The 24,343-nt window shown below is 34.3% G+C and overlaps 5 protein-coding genes across 5 annotated transcripts; 4 read left to right on the top strand and 1 right to left on the bottom strand.

Annotated features, from left to right (window-relative positions):
• The first annotated feature begins 154 nt into the window (after positions 1 to 154).
• LOC149738898 (uncharacterized) lies at positions 155 to 2,920 on the top strand. The gene is made up of 3 exons (XM_089875490.1): positions 155 to 1,068; positions 1,208 to 1,483; positions 1,927 to 2,920. The coding sequence occupies exons 1-3, from the start codon at positions 1,008 to 1,010 to the stop codon at positions 2,601 to 2,603; spliced, it is 1,014 nt and encodes a 337-aa protein (XP_089731616.1). The 5' UTR covers positions 155 to 1,007; the 3' UTR covers positions 2,604 to 2,920.
• A 368-nt stretch (positions 2,921 to 3,288) lies between these two features.
• On the top strand, positions 3,289 to 5,405 carry LOC149738897 (uncharacterized). Its single transcript, XM_089875489.1, has 3 exons — positions 3,289 to 3,513; positions 3,815 to 4,090; positions 4,532 to 5,405. The coding sequence occupies exons 1-3, from the start codon at positions 3,453 to 3,455 to the stop codon at positions 5,272 to 5,274; spliced, it is 1,080 nt and encodes a 359-aa protein (XP_089731615.1). The 5' UTR covers positions 3,289 to 3,452; the 3' UTR covers positions 5,275 to 5,405.
• A 64-nt stretch (positions 5,406 to 5,469) lies between these two features.
• On the top strand, positions 5,470 to 11,405 carry LOC149738896 (telomere length regulation protein TEL2 homolog). Its single transcript, XM_089875464.1, has 16 exons — positions 5,470 to 5,715; positions 6,034 to 6,209; positions 6,856 to 7,041; positions 7,171 to 7,328; positions 7,594 to 7,741; positions 7,946 to 8,117; positions 8,205 to 8,346; positions 8,649 to 8,778; positions 8,835 to 8,948; positions 9,037 to 9,280; positions 9,406 to 9,534; positions 9,590 to 9,706; positions 9,984 to 10,127; positions 10,186 to 10,296; positions 10,422 to 10,610; positions 10,722 to 11,405. The coding sequence occupies exons 1-16, from the start codon at positions 5,614 to 5,616 to the stop codon at positions 11,007 to 11,009; spliced, it is 2,550 nt and encodes an 849-aa protein (XP_089731590.1). The 5' UTR covers positions 5,470 to 5,613; the 3' UTR covers positions 11,010 to 11,405.
• LOC149738895 (aconitate hydratase, mitochondrial-like) lies at positions 11,391 to 18,244 on the bottom strand. Its single transcript, XM_089875469.1, has 18 exons — positions 18,042 to 18,244; positions 17,790 to 17,923; positions 17,620 to 17,686; positions 17,417 to 17,527; positions 16,962 to 17,135; positions 16,327 to 16,537; positions 15,929 to 16,132; positions 15,515 to 15,606; positions 15,179 to 15,280; positions 15,006 to 15,103; positions 14,723 to 14,786; positions 14,228 to 14,413; positions 13,817 to 13,939; positions 13,377 to 13,532; positions 12,884 to 13,075; positions 12,342 to 12,474; positions 11,990 to 12,111; positions 11,391 to 11,813 (listed from the first exon to the last, which is right to left on the bottom strand). The coding sequence occupies exons 1-18, from the start codon at positions 18,075 to 18,077 to the stop codon at positions 11,676 to 11,678; spliced, it is 2,343 nt and encodes a 780-aa protein (XP_089731595.1). The 5' UTR covers positions 18,078 to 18,244; the 3' UTR covers positions 11,391 to 11,675.
• Positions 18,245 to 18,394: 150 nt separating this feature from the next.
• On the top strand, positions 18,395 to 24,282 carry LOC149738894 (centrosomal protein of 72 kDa-like). The gene is made up of 15 exons (XM_089875479.1): positions 18,395 to 18,795; positions 18,940 to 19,067; positions 19,219 to 19,411; positions 19,644 to 19,702; positions 19,892 to 20,009; positions 20,252 to 20,368; positions 20,963 to 21,032; positions 21,351 to 21,442; positions 21,557 to 21,669; positions 22,168 to 22,300; positions 22,520 to 22,587; positions 22,655 to 22,786; positions 22,908 to 23,009; positions 23,264 to 23,406; positions 23,752 to 24,282. Exons 1-15 carry the CDS (start codon positions 18,732 to 18,734, stop codon positions 23,906 to 23,908), a joined length of 1,689 nt encoding a protein of 562 aa, XP_089731605.1. The 5' UTR covers positions 18,395 to 18,731; the 3' UTR covers positions 23,909 to 24,282.
• Positions 24,283 to 24,343: the final 61 nt, after the last annotated feature.

Here is a 24,343-nt window from a genome sequence, read left to right as displayed (position 1 = left end):
TTCTTTGAATATTCTATGTTTACTACCAAATGGGTCAAGAAAATAGAATGAAAAGGTGCCACACCCCCCCCCCCCTGATGTCTATAACTTAATTAACATACTCTTCCACTCGTTTTATAATTTTGCGTCGAAGCGTTTTCAGGTATGCTATATCAGTATACTGTATTTCATTATCAAGTATTTTGTGTATTTATACTGCTCAAAAAATATGCGTAGCCCAGTTTTAAGGTGTGGTGTTTTTTAGAATCAAAGGAGATTCTTGAATAAAGTTTTACTGCGTGTTTCAAATCGCCCACCCAACAGTCTTCCAACAAATCTCGCTTGTTAAACTTTTGTTATTTATACACGTTGTATATGGTCGTATGTTCATGTAATTAAAACAGTTTGCAAAAAATATAAACACAACTAAGAATAATCTAAACCAATTGAAAGAGTAATATATTAAATGCGATGTACAAATGCACTTTCTGTCCAACTAAATATAAACTGAATGTAACTGTGCATATGCCAATCGGCTTCGGCCGTGCACTTCTAGCATAGCAATAACAGCAAGCAATAACACCAATACAACATTACTTTAGTAGGCGATTCACGGATCTATATAGTTCTTGCACACAAAGTTACATGTGTGGCAGAGATCCATGCAGTAAGTTCCAGAGTGGTGCATAGGGGGTAACGTGGTAAGGTGTCACGTCATTTGAATTGTCCGAAAAGGTTACACGGGTCTGTATGTTTCAAGTGGTTTACGTTTTTCTATAACCCATGCTGACGTATATACATTATTGTTAGTTGTGTCATATTTTAATAAACTATGGCTGTGTATTAACTCTTTTAAAAGCGTATATACTGCATTTCAGCACCTGTAACCTCTATGATTCAGGTACTAAATAGCGGAAGTGTGTGGTGCATGCGACATTTGACGCCTTTTGCTTACTTGTATTTTGAATGAGCCACAGCTGGTATTCCCGATTGCAGTGAATTTTAGTATCAACAAACTAGTTTCAAGCATGGCGAATCTTTACCAAATTCTTCTGTTGCTTTTTATGTTTTGCGCTGAATCACGTTCAGGTATAAAAGATAACAATGCTTACAAGCTTAGTAAACGTTTAATGTACTTAACGGTATATTATATTGCTTACTGCACATAACTTATATAATGTGTATAGTCAATCGATTACACTTGTTTTAAGGCAGACAATTTTTTTAGAATCGAAAAAGATTTCTCAATGGAGTTATAGCAGGTGTTCCAAATCGCAAACCCAAATGTCTCACATCAATTTTACAACCAAATTGCCCTCTTTGTGGTATGGATATGATGTAGCAGTCAGAGTTATACCAAGTGACCCCACTGTAGATCACGAGTTTAATGCGACAGTGACCGAAATCAAAATCAAGAATAACGTTGCGATTGTTGAACTCAATAGAACAGATCAAAACATGGGTTGGGATCAAATGCCAATTACTGTGATCGTCACTGAAACAGGTACAGATTTTATAAATACTATATTAGAAAGTATTTAGAGGTATCATAAAACCAAAACTACGAAGTGCAAATATTTAATGGCAAAATATATAGTACTGTGAAGGAAAATATATATCGCTGTGGAGGAAGCTGAGACACCTATATAGCCTATAATATCCATACATCCTTATCCTGTTTAAACAATTATTAACCGTCTATGTAAGTCGTGGTTATGCGGATTTATAGTTCTTTGAACGCTTTTTGTTTACTACCAAATGGAACGAGAAATCGGATTAATAAGGTGTCCCATCTTTCCCCATTCCACAAAATTTCCGCGTTGATGTTAATTGCTTTTGGTGGTTAAAAACTAATGGTTACTTTTAGTTTTTTAAAAAGTTTTTTATTTGGTTTGACCGTGGGCGCAATGTTGGTATGTATATATTTATATATCTTGTTATAATAAGGGTACGACGACATTATTGACTACATTCGTCGAACTGCGTCAGTGCATTACAACTTAGATGAAGGGAATTACGTCACAAATAGTACCTCGAATCGTGTTTCTGGATTGATCGATAAAGGCTTGTCAAAGTTACCAGCATTGCAAAGCAACCCTGATCGGCAACCCACATTGTCGAGCGATGACCATAACGGAAGAAAGTATTTGATTTTTAATGGAACTAATCAAGTGCTACTGGTTCCTGGATTGGATATAGACACAGTTAGTATGTTGTCAGTCACTATCGTTTATCGAATCGATGGATACGATGATACGTATTCCATAAGCAAAAACGGCTTGTTTGGCAACGCTATTACAAATCATAATAAATATGTTTATGTTCAAAAGGATGACAAAATAGTTATATTCGGAACTACCTCCGAATATGTTGCGGCAAATGCTCGAATAAATAATGTAAAAGCTGCTGCAATCAATGTGTGGAATATTCTTACAATTCAATGGGACGTGGATGGTGGAATGGATGCAAGTAGTGTTTGGTGCAACGGACAACTACTCGAACGTTTTCAAGCAAGACCAGTTTTATCAGTGCCCAGCACCTTTAATATCGGTGACACAAACACCAAAACAAATCTGCCATTCAAAGGAGCGATTGGTGAATTTTTAACGTACCGGGGCCATTAAGTCCTTTCAGATGAAATGATAACTGATCACCACCGTTATTTCATGGATCGGTGGGCCATCTCGTCTTAATCAGAAAATGACTAGATCCTGGTGATGTATTAATAAACTGTTCTACAACACAAACCACAATCGAAGAATTTCTTAAAATATTTGAATGTATATATATTACATATAGTTCTTATTGAAAGGCCGAAATATCGAACTTTGGTAAAGTTACGAAGCTTTTATCCGCATAAAAGGGAATATCAGCCAAAAAAATTGTTATTTATACACGTATAGTCGTATGTTCATGTCATTGAAATAGTTTGCAAAAATAAAATATAAATACAACTAAAACTAATCCAAACTACTTTGAAGAGTGTTATGAAGCACGGTGAACAAATGCAGTTTCTGTCCAACTGGATGTAAACTGAATGTAACTGTGTGCTTATTATGTCAATCTGCTTCGGCCGTGCACTTCTAGCAAAGCAATACATCAACACAAATTTACTTTAGTGTGCGATTCACTAATCTTAGCTCTTACACACAAAGTTACATACATGTGGAAGGCTATATAACTCGTCAGGGACGAGGTGTGGGTCTGTCTGTTTCAGATGGTTTGCGTTTTCCAAAAAAACATGCTGACGTGTACATTGTAGTTAGTCGTGTATTAACGAGAACAATTTCGACCTTTAAATGCACGTATAGAGCCAACCAGTGTATAACCTCTACGATTCAGGTACCAAACAGCGGAAGTGTGTGGTGCATGCGACATTTGACGCCTTTTGCTTATTTGTATTTTGAGTGAGCCACAACTGGTATTCCTGCGAGTGCAGTAAATTTTAGTATATCAACAAACTAGTTTCAAGCATGGCGAATCTTTACCAAATTCTTCTGTTGCTCCTAATGTTTTGCGCTGAATCACGTTCAGGTATAAGGGGTAACAATGCTTACATGTTTAGTAAACGTCTGATTTACTTAAAGATATAGTAGGGTGGGGGAAGATAGGACACTTTGTCAGAAGAGACTTTTTTAATTTCTTTTTACGGACCCCCATTTAATAATAATCGGGAAAATAATGTTACAGAATTATTCGACAGTATTATCACGGCTTTAGAAAACGTGCGTCAAAGCTTATTGACAGTACATTATATTGCTGCTTACTGCGCCTAACTTATATAATAGGTATATTCAATAGATTACACTCGCTTTAAGGCAGACATTTTTTTTAGAATCAAAGAAGATTTCTCAATGGAGTTATAGCAGGTGTTCCAAATCGCCAACCCAACAATCTACCATCAATTTTACAACCAAATTGCCCTCCTTGTGGTATGGATATGATGTAGCAGTCAGAGTTATACCAAGTGACCCCACTGTAGATCACGAGTTTAATGCGACAGTGACCGAAATCAAGATCCAGAATAACGTTGCGATTGTTGAACTCAATAGAACAGATCAAAATATGGGTTGGGATCAAATGCCAATTACTGTGATCGTCACTGAAACAGGTACATAATCTATAAATACTATATTAGACAATATTTAGGGCCATCATATAAACTCAAACTACAAGGTGTTAATATAATACTGTATTCGTAAACACAACAAAAGTATACTGCGGGGGAAGATGCGACACCTTTATAACACATAATGTTAATATAACCCTATCGTGTTTTAAACAACAATTATCAATGGTCTATATGTGAGTCGTATAGCGGTTATACAGGTTTATAATATTTTGAATGTTTTTGTTTACCATACCAAATAATTAAGATAAGAAAACAGAATAAAAAGGTGTCCTGTCTTCCCCGCTGTACAAACTTATCCGCCTCGATGTTAAATTGCTTTTGGTGGTTCAGAATTAATAGGTATTCTTTAAAAGTTTCTATTCTGGTTTGACCGTGGACACAATGCTGGTATGTATAGATTTATATATATCTTGTTAAAAGGGTACGACATTACTGACTACATTCGTCGAACTGCGTCAGTGCATTACAACTTAAATGAAGGGAATTACGTCGCAAATGTTGTCCCAAATCGTGTTTCTAAATTGATCAATAAAGGCTTGTCAAAATCGCCAGCATTGCAAAGCAACCCTGATCGGCAACCCACATTGTCGAGCGATGATCATAACGGAAGAAAATACTTGATTTTTAATGGAACCAATCAAGTGCTACTGGTTCCTACATTGAATATTAACACAGTTAACATGTTGTCAGTCACTATCGTTTATCGAGTCGATGGATACGAGAACAGAGATTCTAGAAATAGAAACGGCTTGTTCGGCGACGACAAGGATGGCAAGTGGAAAAAAATTGTTTATGTTCAAAACGATGACAAAATAATTATATCCGGAACAACCTCCACATATTCCACAATAAATGCTCGCAAGGAAAATGTAAACGCTGCTGCAATCAATGTGTGGAATGTTCTTACAGTTCAATGGGACGTGGATGCTGGAGTGAATGCAAGTAGTGTTTGGTGCAACGGAAAACTACTTTCACGTTTTCAAGCAAGACAAGTTTTAGGAGCGCCCACCTTTTATATCGGTGACATAAAATCTACAGCACATCTGCCATTTAAAGGAGCGATTGGTGAATTTTTGATGTACCAAGGCCAAGTCCTTTCAGATGAAATGATAACTGATCACCACCAATATTTCATGGGTCGGTGGTCAATCTCGTCGTCATAATTATATATATCGATATACATGACATCCTGAAGCTGTATAAACAAAGTATTGCGTTGCATAAATCGTTTTCGGAAACCTTTTACAGTCATTTAGCAGTTGCTAAATACGAAATAAAAAATCTCTTCTACGAACGTATGTCATTGCTCTCATCGCAATAACTTGACGTCACGCGTGTTCACATACGGGGAATAACCATAGAAAAAACTTGTCATGTTGAACTTTTGTGTTCATACATTCGTGCCGAACCTATATGTATCTTTATATTTAAAAATGAAATGCAATATAAATTGTCTATGGCAATAGAACAATTTATGTAGGTAGAATATACACGAAAGAAGAATGGCAGAATTTAACATGATCCTTGAAGAATGCGTTTCTAGCCTTGAGTCAGCAAATTATGATGAAAAATCTATTTGTGCGTTTATAACACGTGTTGAAAAAGTATGTATATATATATGAATTATGTTTTAAATAAATGATTGTCACCATAAATCGTAGTAAGTTATGTGCTGTAAAAGTAATAGGCCTACTTGTTAAACAATTGTTAAGAACAATAAGAGAACAGAATATATATATTGCTGTTTTGCATATTTTTCTGACCTACAGTACAGTATAAAGACAAAAGTAATGTATTATAGAGAAATAGGGACAAAAATGTAATGTAATTAAAAAGGGCTACTGAAGAATTCATAAAGAAACAGCATATAGGCTATCCCAACTAGAAATATGCACCTTATATATAAATTTAAATGTTTGCAGGTGAGCACCACTGGCCACGAAAACAATATTTTGAATGTGTTCGAGTCAATTATCTTACAAGCAAACCTGTCATGGGTTTTAGATCCCAAAACTGAAAATCAGCTTATGATTCTGCTGTCCAACTTCTCTCCTCAATCTTCAATACTGAGTTTTTGTTCCATCATACCAAAGCTAAAGTAATGTTGGTTAAACTGATCTATATTTCCTATGGCTTCAATTCAACTTAAAATTATGTGTACCAGGCATATTTTTTATGCTGCACAACATGTTTTAATAAGAATAACTTTTATTTGTCTCTTTGATTACGCTAGCGAAGATTTAGAAATATTTTAACCCAAAAGACAGGATATATTAACAAAACAACAGCTGTTAAAACATGCTTACAGTTAAAAACATATTTACATTTAGTTGGAAGAAAATAAGCGTGGTCACCTGTTGTTATGTTCTGTTATTATACTGAAAACAGCAACTGCTTAAATACTTGTATTTATTTTTCATTGTAACATCTAGCACTAGTAAATTGCACAGTGGTTAACACGCTTGCCTGTAACCTAAAGGTTATGGTTTCAAGGCCCCTTCCTGCTATCGTAGTAGGCGTATCTTCCTTGGTCAAGACACTTACCTACAATTGTTCCAACCCAGTGGTCACTAATAGGTTGTCCAAATTGTTAGCCACATATAAAAAAATCACCCACAAAGTTACATACAGGTAACCCATAAGCTGGCACAAGATGTACGAAACAGAAAACCTGTGTTATAATGACTGTCGTTGCCCCGCCACAATGGGGATAAATAAGTTACATTGACTCATTCAATTTCCAGTATTGGAGCTCGATTTCAACTTGTTGTTTCACTTTTGGACAAACTTTTTCATCAACATTGTTTTACCGACATCATTGTAAGAGAGTGCAAAGATTTGTCAAGTCATGATGAGCTCAGCAAAATGTTGGTCAGGGTTGTGGCCAGCTTGCCAGAGTTGATTTCAAATAAACAGCAAAACTCACTGAGGTGAATTGTGTCACTAATGTATTTTTGCGATTTTTTTTTTAATGACTACAATAATCAATTTTAGATGATTCTTCTAGTTTTAAATACTACAAATACCTACTTTGGTATGGACTTTATCTGTTTTTACAGGTGTCATATGTTTCACCACGAACGTTTCTTTACTTTTCTTGGATTTGAAATTGTAAATTCTGTCTTTGAACTTTCGCACTCTGTTTCACTGGGAAAATCGATCAAAACCGAGTTTTTATCAAGATGCATTGGTCATTTCTGCAGAATAGGAAAAGCAGGTCAGTGGGTTCTCTACTTGACTGGCAGAATGATACTATTTCTTGCTAGATCTGCAGGAGTGTATCTGACATACGATACCTTTATCCACACTTTTATGTCAATTGTTTTTAATACAACTTAGAGTTGATTTATACTTTGTTAGTAGTTTTTACCTGTAGCATGTTTTAACTAATGTCGTTTTTACTAATACTCTACTTTTTGTTGTTTTATTTGATTTGATCTTCGTTACTGTATTTGTATATTATCGATTTGTTGTTTTCACAGATCATCTTTTCAGTGTCTTTATTCCATCTTTTGTTGCCAAAATTGAAACAGATTTTGTGATGCAACGAATTCTACAAAAAGTATTCAGTGGGATACCTGATGTTTTCATGGAAGGCGTTCTCACTTGCTTGTTCAGAGCATGGCCTGTGTAAGCAAATATTATTTAACTTTATTACAATTGTGTTTTTCAAGTTTTATTTAACATACTAACCGACCAACAATAAATCAGAGATTTATTTATGGTTACCAAATTGACTTCTAAATTTTTGTGCGTAAAGTATATAAGCAAACATGTTATATGGCATCAAAAGAGTATAGACCATTTAGTATTTGATGCTGAATTCTTATTTAGGAGGTGTAACCTTGTTCATATGCTTGGAGATCTTGTGTTGGCCAAACCCAAAGCAAAGTTTGTGATTCTGTACAAGTTGCTACTGGTTAAACATTATACAACATACACTGTACCAATAAATGTTATTAGCTATATTTCAAATGTGGATCCTGAACATAAGTGTGCAGTTGAGGTAAGTACTTAAACCCAAATTTAAATTCATACAAAAAAATGCTGTTAAAAAATAAGTAACATTATTTGTGTTTTTTTGTTGATTTAGACCTTGGGTAAAGTTTTGGAAGTATGGAGTAGTTCAAGCTCAATTAAGCATACATCATATGAACAACATCGTTACTTAACTGCTGTCATTCTTCTCTGTGTTAAACATGTGGATGAAATCAGTGATCACAAAGTTAAAGACGGTGAGAATTCTGGGGTTGCTTGATCTAAAGATATATATTTTATTAGAAAATTAGAAGTTTTTATTGTATGCTTGTTCCATAGTACACTTGTCCAGTGCCATAGCACAGTGATAGCATTACTCCAACTCATTGAATTGTCAGTCATACAATAATACATTGAAAGTGAAAAAATCTGGAGAAATATTTTTACCCACACAGTTTCATGGCTGGAACTCCGAAAATGGGCACAAGGTGTATGAAGCAGTACACTCGTGTGGGGGTATATAAGTTTGTGAAAATTTTTTCTTTCTTTGATTGATTAGAACTCATGCTTGCATTGATGTCTGGCATGAAGCATCATCTGGAGTCACCTGACGAAAAAGTTCGCTTACTTGGAATGCTGGTTGGGGAAAAACTCACGTCTGCTTTGAATATAGAAAGTGGAGAAGCCAAGTAAATGGGATACATTTTTAAAAACATAAAAGTTACTTTTTGTTTAATTTGAAAAGGTTGGAATTTGAATTTACTAAGACAGAAGATACAAATTTGCTGTTGGAAATTTTTAACTGTCATCCATCATTGCCTGATCAAGAGTTTTATAATGAGCAAGCAAAACTGTTAAGGTATGTACAGTAAAGAGTAAAATGTCACGAATAATGAATGTAGCAGGTTTTTCAAGTTATTTAGCCCTAATATTTCTTTATTTTGCAGTGATGTTAGAGAGACCTTACAGTCCAAGGACGGTTATTCAAGTCATAAAAGCGTTTACACGATTTCAAAAAGTTCCTTCGTTGAAATGGCGAAAGTGAAACAGATTCCATTATCAACAAAAGATGATGTCACACAAGAATCTTCTAGAAATACAGATAAAGAAAATAAGACGTTGTGTGATAATGATGACAGCGATGATGATTTGATTCCTTTTGATCTTCCACAAGAAACAACATTTACAAAGGTAGTCTGTCAGTCTCACACAAAATAAGAAAAAAATTGCGAAAATTGTTTGGAGCTCAGTTTTACAAAAATTCAGTTCAGTTTCTGCACTGTGTTTTAAATAATTTTCCTTTAAATTTGATCTAGACTCCAAGACCAATGTATATCCGGGATTGTTTAGAAGGTTTAATTGAGAATGAGGATCGTGAGAGAATGGAAATATATTTGCATTGTGTGGATGAGCTTATACATAAGAATGTATTAGCAACGAAAGAGGTACAGATTGTATATTAAAGCCTTTTTAAAAGTTTAAAAAGTTTTTGTTAAATAGGTGGCAGTGGAACTTTGCAAAGTGATGCTGAATTTACAGAATAGTTATTCCATTGAAGAATTTGATGTTTTGCGTAGAAGAGCAATCACTTCAGCAGTTGTGTGTAATCCTATGCAGGTAATTGTACAGATTTGTGATGATGAATAAATGTAACTTGCTTTACCCTTGCGTGGCTGGAAATCGACAGTTGTTATACCACAAGTGTTCTGTTTCATGCACCTGTGCCAGCTTAAGAGGTATCATGTATGTTACTTTATGGGCGATTCTTTGTGTATGGCTGGACAGCTTATTAGTGACCATTGGGTTGGAGCAATTGCCGTTGGGTGTCTTGCCCAAGGACACATACGCCCACAATGGTAGCAGCGTCGAACCTTGAATAGACTTGTTTTTGTAGGTGGCTACTTACCTAACAGGAGAGTTCTATAGCGAGCATTACAATCTACAACAGAGGATGGACATTCTTGATATTCTTGTCATGTCTGCCGGCAGAATGTCAGGGATTTCATCTGTTCCCAAGAAAGCAGTTAATGAAGATTTGGTTTGTTTTTGTTTAAAGTTTTTTAAATTTCATTAAGAGATTAATTTGTTACCTACAGGACAAGAAAACCGATGTTTCAGAGAATCAAACATCAAATATGGTTTTGGATAAACCTTGGAAACAAATTGTTCAAGAACGTATTGATAAAAAAACTCGTCGCTTTGGAAAGGTAGAGTTGAATTCGTTATTTTGAATCATTAGTTGTAAAGTAGTGATTCTTCACTTTCACACAATGGTGTTTTGGTAACCTAACCGATATAGAACAGAAAATAAGGATTTTTATGTTTTCAACAGGTAAAAAAGGCTGCTCCTATTCCCACAGCTGATGAGTTTGGACCAGTTGCTGGTTACTTTTTCTTTCCCCTCATGGCCAGTTACGATCTTAAGATCCGGACACTAGATCTGTTGGGAACAGATACAATTGTACTTGGTCGTCTACTGTATGCACTTGGAACCATTCTCTACTCGGCTGCAAATTCAATGGTAAACTAAAAATAAGACAATGCATAAACAATATCAAATAGCTTCTTGGTATGCCATACTATAGAACCTTACCCTTATAGATTACAAAAATTATTCTAATATTGTTGACAGGTGGCTCATAAAATGTCATCATCTTTGCTGGAATTTATTGTCCCATTAAGATCGCATGTTGAACCATTTGTAAGGAAGGCATGTGTGTTTTGTATTTCTATGGCAGTTGTCAGTTCCCTTGCTATAACTGAGGAGTTATGTGAGGACATACTGGAAGCCCGAGAATGGCTTTGTGGTGTTATAAATACAGATGATGATAGTCAGACTCGCTTAGCAGCATTAGATGCATTGAGAACTCTGGATGTGAAAGCAAGAAAGGAATTGGGAACAAATAACATTGCTACATGATAAAAAAAGAGGTCCCAGTTTCCAAACAATATAGCTACATGATACCAATTATGTAACTGCACTGAACAAGGTTCCAGTTTAACTGAAGTTAATATAAAAATACTTATACACTCCATGAAGGGGTTAAAACAATGACCACAAATAAATATTGCAACTTACTGCCTTCACGCTTCCCTGTACAAGAAACCACTTTCTGGTTTCCTGTTCTGTGAAGGGGTTAAAACAATGACCACAAATAAATATTGCAACTTACTGCCTTCACGCTTCCCTGTACAAGAAACCACTTTCTGGTTTCCTGTTCTGTGGCTAAGTGTAGGTCATTCCAAGGGACCAAATAATCTTTTTCTTGCTTACCATTCAGTTTGCAACAAATAAACAAAATTTTCAAATGTGGAACTTTTATAATTTGAACTCTCAAGACAAAATAACACCACCAATACATAAAACAGCGCTTAGAATCTGATGCACTTTCCAACAGCAGTGGTTGCCAATCACAGTACATGAAGATATCTACAATGTGGATAAAAGAACTAGAAGCAAGGTTTTTTGTTGAGCAATTATAATACAGCAGGAACTTTGTTTAATTGAACTTCGAAAAAAAGCGAATCCATTTAAATTTTTTACAATAAATAATTAAATAACATGAACTTTGAGGTTGACAATAGCTTAGGATTTTTGCATCATCTTCATGCGGTTGAGGGCGCTACCAGCTTGGAACCACTCGATCTGTGGTTGGTTAAATGTGTGGTTGAGCAGGATGCTCTCTGATGATCCATTCGAATGTTTTAATACACATTCAAGTGGCTGTAATGGAGAAACAGAGTTAATGAAAAGCTAATGGCAGATTTTTTGTCCAATTTACAGATTTTTTGTTGACACAAATTTAAAATGAGCATAACCTGTACTGTGGGTCTGTGCAAATGATATACCTAGCTAAAGAAAGGAAAATTATTATTTGAATGACCAAGTGGCCAACCAACCTTTCCTGGAGTGAAGCTATTTAAGCCAACAATGGATATTTTATCATCTGGTTGAATCTTGTCGTAATCACTTGGGTTGCTGAAGGTCAGAGGGAGAAGACCTTGCTTTTTCAAGTTGGTTTCTGTTGCAAAATAAAAATTGAAAAATTAGCCATGGTTCTAAGTTTGTAACGCCACATATCATAAAACTTGAACAATTTTAAACAAGTTTTTGCATGAGATTGTAATATATAATTCACTGTGGTGACACTCTTTTTTAATTACGGAACCAAGCCAAAAAAACAACCATTTTTTCTCATGCAATTAAATTCTATATTTCAAGACATATGACAGAAATGATGATAAACATTACCATGAATCCTAGCAAAGCTCTTTACAATAATGGCCCTCCCACCCAGATGCCTTGGTTCAAGTGCAGCATGTTCCCGACTGCTTCCCTCACCATAATTCTCATCACCAACAACTACCCAGTTCAACTTGTTCGCCTACAAGCATACAGTATTAATATATCTGCTTTGGGAACTGTCAGATACTTTAATATATACGTTTACAGAATTTCATTTACCATTTAACATATTTGCAAACAGTCATGTATATACAATTGTTTAAATTGAACTTCACATACCATTTTAACAAATACTGTGAAATACACACATTACTAAAATAAACTGCTCCACAGTTGTGTTGTATTAGAAACAACTTTTCAAAACATTTGTAGTTGGTTACATTTTAGCACTTCAGACTATGATTCACAGCTATTACTATTTTTCTGAAGGCAATTTATGGAAGAACACAATGTTGTATATGTAGGAACATTAAAGCCATATCGCCACATACACAAAGGCTACATTACACTTATATAAGTTAGTTTTCAACATCACATCCATTGTTTACCTTGTAATGCCTTGCAACATCCGGCACACCACCATATTCACCAGTCAAAGAATTCTTTATTGTATTTGCTTTTTCATTCTCAATATTGATAGCACCAATCAACATATTGTTGGAAATATTATCCAAGTGTCCTCTGTACTTCAACCATGGGCCAGCCATACTTATGTGGTCGGTTGTGCATTTGCCTTTAACCTGAAAGAATATTGTTATGAGGAATATCTATTACATTTCAGTATGGAAGTAATCAAATCAAGTAATTCCATCCATTGCGTGTATTAACTAGACACAATGAAAAGTAAACCTTAAGTACGCATTAGTGCATTACCAAAATGTATTTGGTAGCTGATACAGTTCCATTTATTATTTTTTTACAGCAGAAAAACAAATAAAAATTTACTTGACACCATTTAATATACACTGTTTATAGTACAATTCAACAAAATTTGAATAAACTTGGGTAATCGAATTAGAAACGCGAAATATTTATGTTTACCTTGATAAGCACGGCCATGTCTTCAAGATCTTTCCCATTCCAATTATCAAAGGGTTCAAGGAGTTGTAACCTGTTTGATGATGGATCCACACTTACAGACACTGCATCACTGTTGGATGGAGGGTGTTGGTATGTATCCTCACCAGGATCAAATCCCTGTGAGGGAAGTTATGTGACGCATGTATCAAACTGAGCGCTGTATTTATTAGATTTTTTGTAAAAAATTAGAACAAAAACTTCACTGAATTTAATATTTTTTGCAATGAAGATTTTCGGCATTTTTTATAAGTTTCAATCTACAGATTTATTTAAGTCTATTACTACAGTAAAGTCATTACTCTTAATTTATTAGTTGCTCCTCAAATTAAAGAAAATTTCAGTCATAACTATTTTACAGAATAACCCTGCAGTATATATAACAGGGATATTTCTGCACAAACCTTGGCTGGTAATTCATCACCAGTTGGTGCTTCAAATTTAAACTGAGATCCATCAGCCGCTGTTAAAGTGTCAATCTCTGGGTTGAAACCAAGATCACCAGCAAACACCATTGCAGTGACAACCTATGATTAAACAGTGTTAGTAGTTTCCCGTGGCGTAATGGGCGATCTCTGGTTTAAATCCCAGGACACTTGGCATGCCTAGCAGTAAGACAGTTTTCAACCCGTTAAGAAAACAATTAGCATAGATTACATTTATCATGCTATTAATGTACTATATTATGCAAGGAAGTTTTTAATGCAAATTGATTTTACTAAGGAGTTTTGCTAAATGCAATACAAGACATTTTCAGAAAATCAGGTTAGTAACAGTTTGTAACATGTTAATGAGAAAATGTCACAGCTACATACTTCTGGTGATGTAACGAATGCATGGGTGGCTGGGTTGGCATCATTCCGTCCAGTGAAGTTACGATTATAGGAAGTTACAATTGTGTTTTTCTCTCCCATTGCTACGTCTTTACGATCCCATTGTCCGATGCATGGCCCACATGCGTTGGCGAGCACAACACCCCCAACATCACGGAACACTTGCGCCTGTGGGTGGGAACAACTTGTTAGAAAAGATAGGCTCGTTGATGCTACCATTGGGCATATGTGTCGTTGGACACCTAATGCAATTGTAATCTACTAATCGGTTGTTCAAATTATGAGCAATACATAACAAACACAAAATAAATTCCCTAAAAATAATCACCTACAAAATAACATACACGGTAACTCGTAATCTGGCATGCGGTGTATGAAACACAACACCCGTGGGCCGTGTTTCCAGCCATGAGAGGATATAGCAAGTTATTTATTCATGGTTATACAACTTGCATGCATTGGTAGGTTGTTACTTACATATCCATCTCTTTCGATGGTTGCTCGAACTTGTTCAGATCCTGGAGTGATGGTGAATGCTGATCTATGTTGATGAAATATTTATTAGTATTTAAATACTGAAGAGAGTAAAATGGTCATACTATATTTGGAAGTGGTGTGGAACATAGCAACATTCACCTACTGAACGAAAAGCTTAGGAAATATTAATTACAGTCCCTTCATTTAAAACTAAACCTATATACAATTAAAACATTAGAATAGAAATACACATTGAGCAATGCAGGTGTTATGCTATACTTACTTTGCTGTAATTCCCTTATCCCTAGCTTGCTTGCAGATGTTAGCGGATCGTCCCATGTCTTCATAACTACTGTTGGTGCAGCTGCCGATCAAACCAACCTAAAATACCAGCAATTTATTGATTAAATCATTCTTAAGGGTGCAGTTTGATCTGTTTATCATGTAAAGCCCCACCTTCACTTCAAGTGGCCATCCATTTTTCTGAGCATTAGCACGCATGTCGGTACATGGGTTGTAGAGATCAGGTGTGAATGGTCCATTCAATGCAGGTTTTAACTGTAACAAACATGTGAATGTAAGAGAATGGATGTTTTAGTCAATTGGAAATTTACATATGCATTACTATGGTTACAGACTTCATTCCTACATTAAAATGAAACTGGTAGGCGCCTTATTTGTTTCTCATTCATTAAAATAAATTGGCATTTAGACATATGCACTCTATTTAATTGTTACAACAAATTACTGCATTTTTTTCAATTTACAGAATCCGTGTTAAGGAAAACCAACCTCATCCAGGTTGATCTTGATGAGACGATCATAATGAGCTCCTTCATCAGGAACCAGATGCTCTTGCATAGAGGTTGCAGCATCCGCAACATCTGGAAGATACAGGAAAATTTACCTTAAGTGTTATTTACTTCATGAATTGTGTCATGCAGGAATGTAACTATAACCATATGCTTTTTAAAAACAAAATTAATCCAGACCTGGCAACACTGCGATTCACAAAACATGTTGTCTTGTGCAGCCTTCTTTGCTGTTTAACTGCAAGCTAAGTGTTCTTTGTGGTTTTAATTATCAACACATTTGAATACACCAAAACATTCTTCTTCATGTTGTCTTAGCGCTAAGCTCCTCATAGAAACAGGGCTTTTACAATTTCAGCGTATCCCTTAATTACAATTAAAGACAAAACCTTACCTTGTCTGTTTGTTGCAATAAGATAATCCTTCATCCTTTTATTATATGGGAAGACCGATGTTGTGGCACCAATCTCCGCACCCATGTTACAGATGGTTCCCATACCAGTACAACTGATGGAATCCACACCTGGACCATGGTATTCAACAATGGCACCAGTGCCTCCCTTCACAGTGAGAATGTCTGCTACTTTCAGAATTACATCTGGAAAACACAAATTTATTTAACCATAAAGCAAGTATAGTAACACTAGCGATCTGTTGAATTTTTTATTAGTGTGTTTTAAAATTATTCGTATTGTCAGAAAAAAATGACCTTTTAAACTTTTTTGTTAATTCTGTGCAAAAACTGCTATGTAATCTGCAGATTGATTTTACCACAAATTTAGAACACATTACCTTTAGGAGAAGCCCAGCCTGACAGTTTACCAGTCAATTCAACACCAATGACTTGCGGACATTTAAGTTCCCATGGAATATCTGCCATCACATCCACAGCATCTGCACCACCAACACCGATGCACAAACCACCCAAACCTCCACCATTTGGTGTGTGGCTGTCTGTGCCAATTAACAGAACACCAGGGAAGGCATAGTTCTCAAGGATGATCTAAAAATGACATTTTAAGGTAAACCATAGAGGTAGCCAGGAATTTTCTGGCTCCAATCCCAGGTCCGATGACCTTACACCCATATAGAAAGAATTGCTAGGGAAAGCAGTTTTTAAGGATGATCACAAAAAATGTATGATTTTTGAGTATGCAGTGTGCGTTTCTCAATACATAGACTTATTTTAACTGTATTAAGTTCACACCTGTGAGAAACTATATTAATGTAAGCTACCTCTTCACATACATTATGTATGATTGGCCTAAAGTTAACATACACTTCCCAAGCATGTAACTTAAGCACTGTAGCAAAATATAAAACTTACAAGATTTTTTTTTTATTCAAACAAAAGGATTTCTACCCTTTTATATCGAAACTGAAATATCGGTTATATTATTTTGATAACCAACATAAAGCGCACTAACCTGATGAATAATACCAGATCCAGGCTTCCAGAATCCCACACCATACTTTGCACCAGCAGTTTGCAGGAAGTCATAAACCTCTGCGTTGATGTCTTTTGCTCTCGCTAAATCTTTATCACCACCAATTTGAGCTTGGATGAGATGGTCACAATGTATAGTGGATGGAACAGCAACCTAATAATGTATATACAACTTATTAACAATTAGCGGCCATAGATACTAGAAGATTTTCAGCTTTAATTTTATGAAGTAATTTGTTTTGGAAATTAAAAAAGCTGTATTACAGAATGAAAAAAAACATTTTTTGAATATATATGTATTTTCATATTGTAGCCTATTCATTTAATATCATTGACATTTTAAAATTGATAATGCATTTTATTTAAATCAGTCATACAGAAGCCCTACACATTAGAGTTATTATTGGGACCAGTAACATTAACAATTAGACATACCTTTGGTAGTCCACTGCTGATAAATTGCAGCATTGCCATTTGGGCAGTAGCATCTTGCATGGCAACGCGATCGGGTCTCAATCGTAAATAAGATTCTCCACGCACAATATCCTGTAGAGAAAATGTAAAACTAGTTATTAAAATCTTAAACTGTGTAGAGTTTAATATTTTATTTGTATCAATGTCTACATAGCTTCTTTCACCTGTTCAAGTGGATTATCAAGATGTCCGTATAAGATTTTCTCACTGAGCGTCAATGGTCGCTTTAATCTGAAAATACAAATTTTAAAATGTAAACAAGATACACTCGTGCTGACTGTCTATACACATAAAACGCCAAAAAATTTTCCAGTTTATTTTTTTAATTTCTCACCGATTCTTCACTACACCAATGTTTTCTTCTATTTTGTTGTAATTAATTGTTTTGTCTGGTTCCAGGCGGCTCATAGCAACAGATGGATGAGCACGTACCAACATGGACGTATGAAAAGAACGCGAGCATGTTGCCTGTAAATACAATTACATTAATGTTAACGCCCAACGGTATATGTTACATTGCTACCGTTTACATTTTTCGTCTACAGATAATCCTAAACACATGTTATGCAAAAGTTCCATAACTTACCCTTGGGAGCGATATCAATCTCGTAATTGATGCCATTTTGTTCACTGACAAAGATGACCCAAAATAAACGGAACAGAAAACACGAAATAAATTTTCCTACCTAACGGATGTGGTAAAAAGAAAACTGATAACACGGTCAGACAAAGTGTGCAAACTATATAATCTAACGACCTTTGAAGGACACACAATTTTGCAACTTATGTTGTAAACGCGCTGTGTACATAGAAGTTTTCAATTTTACTCAGGTGTGACGAGTTTGACGTCATAAATGCCACTTGTTATTTTGTTCGATAAAAACTTTTCGACAACTTTCATTTTAAAATCAAAATTTCGAACGTGACAATGTTGTAGTGACATTAACGCTCTTTCGGAGCCAAAATCTTACTTAATCCCACTTAATTGATTGATTACTTTAATAAATCAACAGTGAATAAACTGTATACAATCATTTTTCAATATTGAGTGTTATAATAGAGTCCACACGTGCAAACTTCAATAAACTAAGATTTAAAACGTATTTGTCTTATTGTACCAACGTTAGATCGAACCCACTTTCAATAATCGTTGGGTTCCGCATGAGCGGTGTTTTGGTTTCTAACAACGCGCTAAATCCGAAAAAGGTTAACTGATTCTGGACTTGATTTCGTTAAGAAAAGCGTTTGCGATTAACGAAAGTAATATACAGAAATAATGGAGTTAGAAATAACAGAAGATTGGATCAAAGAACGAATAAAACTAGATCATGATAATCTAGGTGAGACTTTCCCTAATCTACTGTTTGCAAAAGTAACGTTAACAACAAAAAAAATAAACACAAAGTTTTAGTAAAGCGGCAATCCGTTGATAAAACTTTACACACACATTATGTCTATTTTCATTTATTTTTCTTTGTTATTAGATGATGTCAAATCACTTGCTCTTCCTGGGACGTATCACGAAAAGATCACCCGTCTTGGATTTTCGCTCCAAAACTTCACAAGGATTCAACATCTGGATTTGTCAAAGAACAACCTTATTACATTAAAGGTGTGTGATGTATGCGATGGAATATATATATATATTAAAGTGTGTGTGTTATATCAAAGTGTCTAAATCTTGTATAAACATACTATTAGAAACATTTAAACTTACAGTATAAATGATGGTCTTTTACTGGATAATTCTTATTTTGAATCAGGGCATTGAGCATCTTTCTGTGTTGGAACAATTGAACCTTTATTACAACAAAATCAATGACCTAAAGGAAATCTTTAGACTTCGAAAAAATCAAAACCTGAGAGACATTGACCTCAGGTTGAACCCTGTTACTGGAAATGAACCTGATTACAGATTGTTCATTGCTCACATGCTACCACTTTTACGTAGATTAGGTAACTTTGGTTTTAATTTTTAAATGTGTAGCAGTTGACTGTGCTTTGGACACAAATTTAATGACATATTTTATACAAATTTACTGATTTTGAGCACAAATGTAATAGCTAATAAGTTTATGGACTAATTGTCCTTTGTGTTTTATCTGATATTTACCAATACCTTTTTGTTAATATTATTTATTTCATATTTACTTTAGTTATATAGTTTACGAAGATTTTTGTTAACCAGATGATCGGCCAGTAAGAGACAGCGAACGCAGAGCAGCAATGATGCATTTTGCTAATGAGGTAAAATCATTTATGTGCAACTAATAACTACTAAAAAAACATACTACATTATCATTCGCTGTCAGCTGTTACTAACTCCTAACCTATTACATATTGCCTATTTTTGTCACCCCTATTTTGCTATGATGTCATGTGTAAATTCTACACTAGTAATGTTTCTTGTGTTTATTATATTGATAATGTTTACAGGGAGAGGGAATGTTTGGTGATGACTCTATAGCCCCACCAAGTGAAACTAAGTCCGAAAAGCAGAAATCAAGACAACCTCGAGTGGAATATGTGAAGAATCTTGTCAAGAAACCAACAGGTTTTCTAATTTAACTTAATTAATTTAAAAAAACTTCTGTTGTAAATTACCAACCGCTTATTTGCCTAATAAATGTAATAAACTAAACTGATACGAAACATTCACTTTTTAAAAATTAATCTTAGATTAGTTTTTTTAATGGGTATTTAACTATTTATATCAAACGTCTTTATTTTTGCAATGTAGCATTAAACTGTATGAAATCAGAATTTTTTTTAAATTTCCATGTTTAATATTTTCAGTAATAGATGGAGAAGACACAGTTACTGATGTGATAGATTTTGTAGATAAAGGATTTACAAATCAACCAACATCTAATAAAAACAAGAAACCTACAACACAAATGCATACAAAAGACGGTAAGACTATATTGAAATAATTTAGTATTATTTTTGGAATTGTTTTTATAAATATAAATCAAATTGTAGAAAAATTTAGTTTAATTTTTCGCTAACAGTTTGTACATTTATTTAGCGTATATTATATACGGCATTTTATACATTCTCTTGTTAATTTTAAATCTTGTTATCTTGAAATTGTGCTGAATAATTTATCTTTGAATATCCCATTTGTTTTGTGGCCTGTGAAGTCTACGTGTTATCTTTTGTTAAGAGAACAATGGCTTTTATGTGAATGAATGAAGGAGCTTATATCCAAACATCAACAAACTTACTATTCCGTTAAAATTCAATTTTGATACTCCCATTTCTATACTTGTGTCTACACCACAGCCAGAGTCACTCTGTTGACTATTTAATTCTCAAATTATCTTGAACAAAAACGTTTTAATTTGGTCACAAGCTGTTATCAATTACATGGGAAAAAACAAAGGTTATAGAAAGTTGCTTGTCAACAAGATTTGTATGAATTGTAGAGTAGAAAGAGTTAGGATCAAATAACTTATTCTGGTTTAAGTGTTTTCGAATGGTGACTAATTAAAGAATTGTTTCCAGAGTTGCTCAAGTTAGTCAGAGAAGAAGAAAAGGTTGCTGGGAGATTCAATAAACCAAAGGATAGAAACAGGTTGGTCTTAATTATGATGTTAATTTAAAAGTTATATATTTATATTTTTTAAAAGTTATATTTTATTTTTTTAAGTTATAAAATATATTTAAAAGTTACATTTTAATATATGTTTTTGTGAAAGACAGTTTGTATATAAGTTGTGTTTATTCCCTAAATGTGTGGTGTTTATGTAAGAATAATGAGATAAATATGTTATCTGGTCATGTTTTGAGCAAAGTATACTAATTAAAAGAACAAAAAAAACAACCTAAATTAAATAAAGTAAAAGTACAGTACAAGAGAGTTTTAAAATAATAATAATAATTTTTATTAAAGAATTGAAAGTGAGGAAACAAACTTAAAATTCACAGACGAGGACGAAGCTTATTCTCAGTTTAAAGGAGTTGCTCATTTTACCCCACATCCAGGTGAAATATATGTTTTATATTTATTTTTATATCTAACCAGCATAATAAATACAGTCAACCTCTGCAAGATTACAATATATTCCAGTTAAATAAATATGAAATGAAACTCCATAGGTTCAGATGACCTTCCACCTACAGTGAATCAAGAAACTGCATCAACGATTACAAATATGAGCTCTAGTAACGATTTCCAAGAGTTGCCTGAAGGAAAACAACTTAGTTTTGGAGTATGTGGTTTATAGTATGTTTGCCATGGTAGATAGCAGTTGTTAAAACACGATAAGAATGTATACTTGCATCATAGTAAGGTGTGCTTTAGCAATTGTTGTTAGATAATAACAATTTTTCATTTTGTGTATTTTTATTATGAAATATGTTGTCAAATTGACCATTTTTTGCATTCAAATTAAAACTTTGTTATTAATTTGGCAGCTAACTTACAAGCCACCAATTACTATGTACATAATTGAAAAATTGAGTTTATACACAGTGTGTAACACATATTTATTGCTATTAGCATAGAAACCAGAATAGGCTTTTTATACCGAAACATGCCCACAAAAGTAAATTTTGTATGACCATTCCATATAGCCCAGTGTAAATACCATCACATGCTGAAACTTGCCCATAAAATAGAGTTTCCTAGCACTTTAAACTTTTATAAATTTTGAATTTATAAATTAAACACCGGAGTTCTTATCAAAGTTTAATGATTTCATTATCAGGAATCAACAACTACTCAAGAGGTTTCTCGGAGAAAGAACTTGACTCAAATAAAACTTGTTGAATCGATTCTCGATTTAGTTGACAGATATTGGAACGGATCCAAATCCTTGCATTACCATCAAAAGTTTCAAAGTTTGCTAAACTGTTTTGATATATTAATTACATTTAACATAGATCAACAATTAAAAGGGCTATCGGTTTTGTAGTTAAACTGTAAAACGTTGAAGTTGTCAACTTTTATTTGGCTAGAAATTAATATGGATCTTTAATACCCTCATGAAAACACTACCCAATTCTAATTTACTGTTAGAACTTTTAATCTCTTATCTTATTTAAAGCTCCCTTTAACAGGTTTAGTTCAGAAACCACTTGATTGTTATGAGAAAGAATTATTATCTGCACGTGAAGTGCAAATAAAGGTTTGTACAACTTGTTATATTTACAATTCCTGAACAATATAAACTTAATGTTGTATACCTAAAACAGGTTCTGCAAGACAAAATATCAACCCAACAACAAGAAGTAGCCGCATTACACCAGCAGTTACATGATGTTGCTAAAAAATCTTCTCAAGCAACGAGCAAGCTTGATGAACTGGCTTCCACAACCAAAGAACTGGTAATTTTTAAGTAAATTTATTTTAAAACATTCTTTAAAAAAATTACCTTATATTTTTTCTAAAATTCAGTGGTCACTATTTTTAATGTTTTTTATTTATTTATCTCATAATACTCAACAGGAAGCCACAAAACACAGACTGCATGCAACAAATAGCGATAATAAATTACTTCGAACCAAGGTTCTTGAAATGGAGTCGATGGTTAAACAAGAAAAGCAAAAGGTGAGTATTCAATTATAATTGGTACAAAATTAAAATTAAACAAACGGTTTTATTTTAACCTAACTTTAAAAGCTTATCATTTAAAGCTTAAATGTGTGGGTTTAAATACTTATAATGAAAAACACTACAAAACGTTAGTCGTACATGTAATTAGGTTAATCGGTTTAACCAAATCTGTACTTTTGTTTTAACTGAGTAAAGTAAAATGTACGCAGTTACATTCATTATCAAAGTTTTTAATTTTTTCCACTTAGCCAAATGTTGGGCAGTCCGAACGTATTGTCGAGCTGGAAAATGAGCGAAAAGATTTAATTCAGCAAGTGGCGAGCATGAAACGAAACGCTGAACAATTTGAGAGATTAAACCAACTCACAGAAATGTTACAAGACAGCCATCGGTTTGATTTTGATTTAAAATTTATTCCTAAGTCTGCAAATAATTTGGACAACCCATTAGTAACCACTGGGTTGGAGCAATTGCTGCTGTTAAGTGTTGTGCCCAAGTACACATACGCCGACAATTGCTGCTGTTAAGTGTTGTGCCCAAGGACACTAACGCCGACAGTGGTAGCAACGACGAGCCTTGAACCCATTACCTCTAGATTTTAGGCAGTCTTGCTGACCACTTTGCCACGGCGCCGTATAATAAATGATAATATTAAGTAATACAAAGGGAGGGTTTTTTAATGGTAATGTTGGTGTAATTTGTTTTATTAATCTAACATGTTATGTTGGATCCTTAGCTCTCTAGTAACAACTAACGAGCACCTGTTGGCGGAGCTTGATGACAGTAGAGGGCGCCATCAAAGCGAAATCGAGCAGTTGAAATGGAGCTATGATCAATTACGTTCAACTACGAAACTAACCAACGGTCACCTGACCTCCAACGGCGAGTTTTGATTGGTCGAAAGAGTTTTACATCATTTTGAAATAGTTTTTTTCTGCTGCTTTTTTGAGCATTATAATTTAAGTAATTTTGGAATCAGTATTGAGTCTTGTATAGCTCGCTACATAACCGCGTGTTTAGCGTAGTTCGTTTTTGTATCTCCTGTAATTTCAAATCGCTTTGTAATAATCATCATTGTGACGTTTTTGATTTTTTGTGACTGCGCTTTGTATAGCTACGTCATATTCTGGAAATAATATTGCACTGTATGACGTCATTGCTTATGAAAAAAATGGAAAAATGCGTTTCACCACATCTAGGTATTGTGTGCAGCCACTACAGATCACATTGTATTACACAAAGATGTTGCTACACCACGCAAACATGATTTATGGTTGAATTTTAAACCAGAAATTGCGGAAGGTTTATAGTTCAAAACAATTTAGCGC

This window comes from Ciona robusta, chromosome 3, assembly GCF_009617815.1.
Source record: "Ciona robusta chromosome 3, ASM961781v2".
Lineage (NCBI taxonomy): Eukaryota > Metazoa > Chordata > Ascidiacea > Phlebobranchia > Cionidae > Ciona > Ciona robusta.
The sequence above is the reverse complement of the archived record's forward strand: the minus strand, read 5'-3'. Positions and strand labels throughout refer to the sequence as shown.